The sequence below is a fragment of the Buceros rhinoceros genome, unplaced genomic scaffold, assembly GCF_000710305.1.
Source record: "Buceros rhinoceros silvestris isolate BGI_N320 unplaced genomic scaffold, ASM71030v1 scaffold21408, whole genome shotgun sequence".
Classification (NCBI taxonomy): Eukaryota; Metazoa; Chordata; class Aves; order Bucerotiformes; family Bucerotidae; genus Buceros; species Buceros rhinoceros.
In genome coordinates, this window is record NW_010428884.1 from 9,245 (window position 1) to 14,253 (window position 5,009).

Consider the following 5,009-nt stretch of genomic DNA (forward strand, 5'->3'; position numbering starts at 1 on the left):
GGAAGCCAGGTCGGTGATTGCGGAAGACAGCCGCAAAGTCCTGGTCAGAGAGGTGATTCTGGGGGAGGAGAGAGGAGGCTGAGCTAAAGCTGGGGGGCTTCCCCTGCTCCCTCCCAGCAGCTCCCCAGCTTCATCATCTCACCTCCTTCCTGCTGGGATCCACACCCCGGGGCAGGTCCTCAGCTGAGGTGTTCACCAGCACATCCAGCGGGAAGGTCTCCAGTTTGTCAGGGAAGAGGGCAGTGTTGGCGGTGAAGATCTCTTCTGGGGATGCCAGCGCCTAGATGAGGCAGGCGGGGTCACATCAGGGGTTACCCCAGCGATGAAGGCACCAGGCTGGCTCCAGGTGTCCCCTCACTGGAAGACGTCCTTATGGCTCCTCCTGTCACCTGCAGAGGGGATGGAGGGGCTTTCTGTGCCCCCTCCCCACCCAGCTGCCCCTCTCCCTGTGCCACTTACAGAGGTGAGCTGCCCGAGGCTGCTGTCATCCCCCAGCTCAGCTTTCAGCGTCTCGTAGGACTTCTTGTCCTGAGAAGGGGACAAAAGCGCTCAGCTCCTTGACATGAGCAGGGCAGGCAAACCACTGCCCGCACCTCGCAGGTGCTGACTGGGGCCAGATCCACATCTGGATCCAGCTGTGAAGGGCCCCCTGGTGTTTCCAGTCCCCATCTGTGACTCACGGCCCAGTTGAGAGGGTCCCAGGCAAGGAACCAGCCAGTGAAGGTGGGGGGCTCGTAGCCCTGCTTCACCACGATGATGGGGGTGTCGAGGTCGCGCCCACTGGGGTGGCTCCGCAGGTACTCCTGTGCCATTACTGCTGCCGCCTCCTTCTCCGACTCGTTGGCACCTTTTCCAATCCAGAAGAATATCTGAAACAAGGCCACTGTGTCCACCACTGTGCTGAGATGGGGCCCTCTGGGATCATGCCCAGCCCATGGTTGGGGGCACACAGGATGTCCACAGAGAAGGCCACGAGGATTCCATCCTCAGCCATTCCTGGAGGAAGGAGGCTGGAAAAAACAGTGTGGGGCCAGGGACGTGAGGGCTTCCAGCCCTTTCGTCCCACCACCTCTGGCTGCTGCAGGACCTCCATCCTCCCTGGGGACATCAGCTTGCAGGATCACAGGTGTTCCCCACCCGATGGCCTCCCAGCTCACCTGGTCCCAGGTGTCTAGCAGGTAAACGTCATCCTCCTCCAGATCATCCTGGGTGAAGTCTACGATCTCTGTGGCCAAGAAGGTGCCTGTCTTGTTGGAGCACTCAAAGAGTCGGGGGGACACTGAGGGGTTCTCCTCTTGCAGCCTGGCAGGGGGCAACACGGTGGTGGTGGAAATGAGGTTCACCTTGCTTGAGGACTGGTGTCCTGTCTACCCCCAAGGGTGGGTAGGGACAAGGGACCCCCAGGCACAGGGCTAGTACCTCTTGCTGTTGGCATACTGGGATTTGCCCCCCAGGGCCAGCCAGAACTCAGGTGGCTCCTGTCCCTCTGCAACCACTGGCTTCTCTGTCTTGGAGATGGTGTCGGCCACCATTTTGCCCATCTCACGCTCATCTCCACTGCAGCCCTGCCGAGCAAGCACAGCTGCTTCATCACCGGCCCCAGGCGAGGAAGAGGAGATGGGGACTTTTCTCCTGGGGTGACAGCACCCACCCCAGTGCCTGGTGGTACCCACCTTTCCATACCAGAGGTAGCAGCAGCTGGGGGTCTTAAGCACGAAGACGTCATTGGAATTGAGGGAGGAAGCGCGAACAGGCACCTCGATGGCCTTGGTGTTGTACTCATTGGTGCCGTGCACGTGGAAGAGGCGGGTGGAGGATGCGGGCTCCTCACCACCTGCCCGTGAGGTGCCACCCTGGGGAATCAAGGACAGGAGATCACCACCAGTGCTGGAGGCTCACCCACCTTGTCTGCTCCACAGCCCTCAGTAGCCCCGTGCTTACTGCATACACCACCATCTTGCCCTTGAAGATGGCCATCAGGTGGGCCGGCTCCTTGCCCATGGTGACACGGATCTGCACGGGCTCATTGTTGTACTTCTGGTCCAGGATGACAGCTTGGTAGGCGGAGGCAGTCAGTTCATCCGTGCTGGCTTGGCGGCCCTGGGCAGGGTAGAGGGGGACTCAGCGCCCACCATGGCCCCCTTTTCCCTCTTGAGAAGAGGGAACCCGTGTGCCATTCCCACAGATGGGGTCATGTGTAGGGGCAGAGCACCCTCAGTCCAGGGAGGTGCCCTGTCCCCCACCCGTGGTTCAGCAATCTGGGTGGTCTCACCTGCCAGATGTAGATGATGCGGTTCACCTTGGGCCCCACGTAATAGGTGTAGAGCACCAGGTAGCAGTCCCCCCCATAGAAATGGCCCAGCCACCTCTTCTCCACAGGCACCAGCTCCCCGTTTTCCACACGCCAGACCTGGTGGGATGGGGGTGGGAATGTGCTGCTGCCAGGGCTGGCTCACGCGCCTGCCCTGCAGCTCTTGGATCCCCCGGCAACCCCTGGTTAAGTCCAGACACAACCCTACCTCCGCCTCCCCAGATCCATCATCCACCATCTTCTGCTGGGCGGCCATCTGGGGCTTGGCATGCAACGTGGTGGCATCAAACTTCACCTGCTCTACCTTGGCTGTGGGGAAGGGCGGAGGGCTGAGCCACATCCTGCTGGGCTGTGAGGGTCCCCACAGCCCACCCCCCCCATTCCAATCCAAGGAGTGCTGCAGTGTCAGAAGGAGACACTCACCAACTTTGCCTACAGTGTGGGCCTTGCCCAACCCACTGGTCTGGTTGGGGACAGTCCATTTTTGGAAGAGCTGCCTGAAGACACTCGACTCAGACCCATCGTTCTCCGTCTCCACGCTGGTGCTCTCTGGGTAGTTCTTAGCTTTGATGAAGCCCTGTAAGGATTCAGACCCAGCGCGTGGGCATAGGGCACCTGGCACCCTAGGGAGCAGCCAGGCTACCCCACAACCAACCCCTAACCCAGCACCCACCAGTGCCCTGCTCATCGCCTGCTGCTTCTCCTCCTTGTTGGCGTTCTTGCCCTTCCACACGAAGATCTTGAGGCCTCCTTGATCAAGGATGTAGCAGTCCTTAGAGGGGGGACATAGCAGAAATGAGGACTGTGGGCAGTTTTAACCATTCAAAAGCCCATTTGGTCCAATTGGGCTTTTGAAGGGTTAAAGCTGCCAAGGAAATTGGGCACCCTCAAACATCCCATGTGTGACACACCTCATGCAGGAGCATGTCTTGAGTTAGGGGTCGAATCGCCACCTCCTGCATGATTAGGTTCCCACTGGCATTGGAGACACTGGCAGGGGAAAAGGAAGGAGGAGGGGTTAGAAATGGGCCTGGAAAACCCTGGCCCTCCTCATCCCCACCTTGGGGTAGCAGGGTTGGGTGGGTGTGTCCCCTCTCCATCCCCTTCCCCTCGCTGATCATGGCAGAGGAGGTACCCAGGGACCCTCTTGCCCTGCCATGGTGGCAACCTGGTTTGCAGCTTGTCCTGCCATACAGCTCACTCATGACAAGGAGGAGGGACTAAGGGGTGTCAGATGTGATGGGGCCACCCAGGGACATTTCCACCGTATTCAAAGGTCACTTGCACGTGCATCTCCCCATCAGGTACCAACCCTATTGGCACCAAGGACTCCACTTGTTCCAGTGGGATCCAAAGGACCCGTCCCCATCCCTGCAGTGGCCTTGTCCCCTCTTGGTGGCTTTCCATAGGGACAGGAGTTGTGGGACATAGCAGAGATGGGTGCGGAGTCTCTCTGGCACTCTGCAAAACACCCCCGTGGGCAACCCACCCTTGGCAACTCACTGGTAGAGCTTGAGAGCGGAATTGAGCTTCTGGTCCACTTTGTCATCAGGAGTGGCCGCCTTGATGTCTCTTTTCTCGCCCAGCACACGTGTGAGGACCTGCATGAGTGCTGGCGAGGCTTCCTCGTCTTCACCATCCACCACACCCACCTTAGCACGGCCCCCACGCTCCCGGTCACGGATATCCTTGGCCAGGGTCATCGCCTGTCCCCAGGGCAGAAAGAGTCAGCCCAGATAGGGGGAGGGGAGGCCGGTCACCCCCTTCCTCTATGAGGCAACCCTGGGATCCCCTGGCCATACCTTCAGCCTCTCATGTCGGTTGCTCTCAGGGCCGTTCCACTGGATGATGAGCTGGCCCAGGTCCAGCAGGAACACATCCCCCTTGTTGAAGCTGTTCCAGCTCATCTCCACCTGCAGCAGGATGGGATTGGAGGGAGTGAGGGCCAAGAAACAGGATGCCTGGTCCCCCTGGCTCTGCAGACCCGCTTGCCCCATCTTAGTGCTGATGCCTCCAGCCTGTGTTCCTCCTCCCTACCCCAAGAGGGGCTTTTGGGGATGAGGTTGCTCCTGAGGCAGGACGTCATGGACGCACACCCATTCTGTCTCCTACTTGAGGACAACTATGTTTGGGAGGAATCTGGCCTGATCCTAACCCCAAACAGTGTCTCTGCACAGAGGTTGGTGGCTGGGGACCGCCCCCATCCCGTAACTCACCTCTGCTGCCACCACGTTCTTCTTGCCCTTCACGTGCAGCAGACGCCGGACGTTGTAGGTGTTTGTCTCCACATGCTTCATGCCTGAGGCCACCCCACCCTTCTTATAGCTGGGGGGGATGGTCACAGTGTCAGGCCTGGGACCCGCCTTCTCACGCTGGTGTGGTCCTGCTCCCACCAGTGTGGGAGGTGTTCAAGGACCCTCACCCACCCACACGAGTGACGCATGGAGCGAGACCAGCTCCAGATCCTCCTCCTGCCTCCCCCACCCCACTGGGACAGGGCTGTCCCATCCCCACTGGGTATGTCCCCATGGCGACATGCAGAGAACCCCTCCCCACCATCACCCACTGTGGGAGCAGGTCCCTGGGAGTGACCAACATACACAAGTCCGTGTTTGAAGTAGGCAAGGAAGGTCTCGCTTTCGTGGCCCTGGACCTCTCGGTGCTGCACGGCCACCGAGCCCAGGTAGTCATCCATCTG

The 5,009-nt window shown here is 59.9% G+C and overlaps 1 protein-coding gene across 1 annotated transcript in view; it reads right to left on the reverse strand.

Annotated features, from left to right (window-relative positions):
* The window catches only part of LOC104499001 (villin-1), a 5,887-nt gene that overhangs the window by 151 nt on the left and 727 nt on the right, over positions 1-5,009 (reverse strand). Inside the window, exons 4-20 of the mRNA XM_010142449.1 lie at positions 4,912-5,009; positions 4,528-4,636; positions 4,114-4,224; positions 3,815-4,017; positions 3,223-3,301; positions 2,985-3,083; positions 2,735-2,888; positions 2,520-2,620; positions 2,273-2,410; positions 1,942-2,100; positions 1,674-1,853; positions 1,420-1,565; positions 1,158-1,302; positions 681-869; positions 460-528; positions 143-280; positions 23-58 (exon numbers count right to left, since the gene is read on the reverse strand). The exon at positions 4,912-5,009 is cut by the window's right edge and continues 16 nt beyond it. Coding sequence (XP_010140751.1) covers positions 23-58; positions 143-280; positions 460-528; positions 681-869; positions 1,158-1,302; positions 1,420-1,565; positions 1,674-1,853; positions 1,942-2,100; positions 2,273-2,410; positions 2,520-2,620; positions 2,735-2,888; positions 2,985-3,083; positions 3,223-3,301; positions 3,815-4,017; positions 4,114-4,224; positions 4,528-4,636; positions 4,912-5,009 — 2,154 coding nt within the window. The remainder of the gene's footprint in view (positions 1-22; positions 59-142; positions 281-459; positions 529-680; positions 870-1,157; positions 1,303-1,419; positions 1,566-1,673; positions 1,854-1,941; positions 2,101-2,272; positions 2,411-2,519; positions 2,621-2,734; positions 2,889-2,984; positions 3,084-3,222; positions 3,302-3,814; positions 4,018-4,113; positions 4,225-4,527; positions 4,637-4,911) is intronic.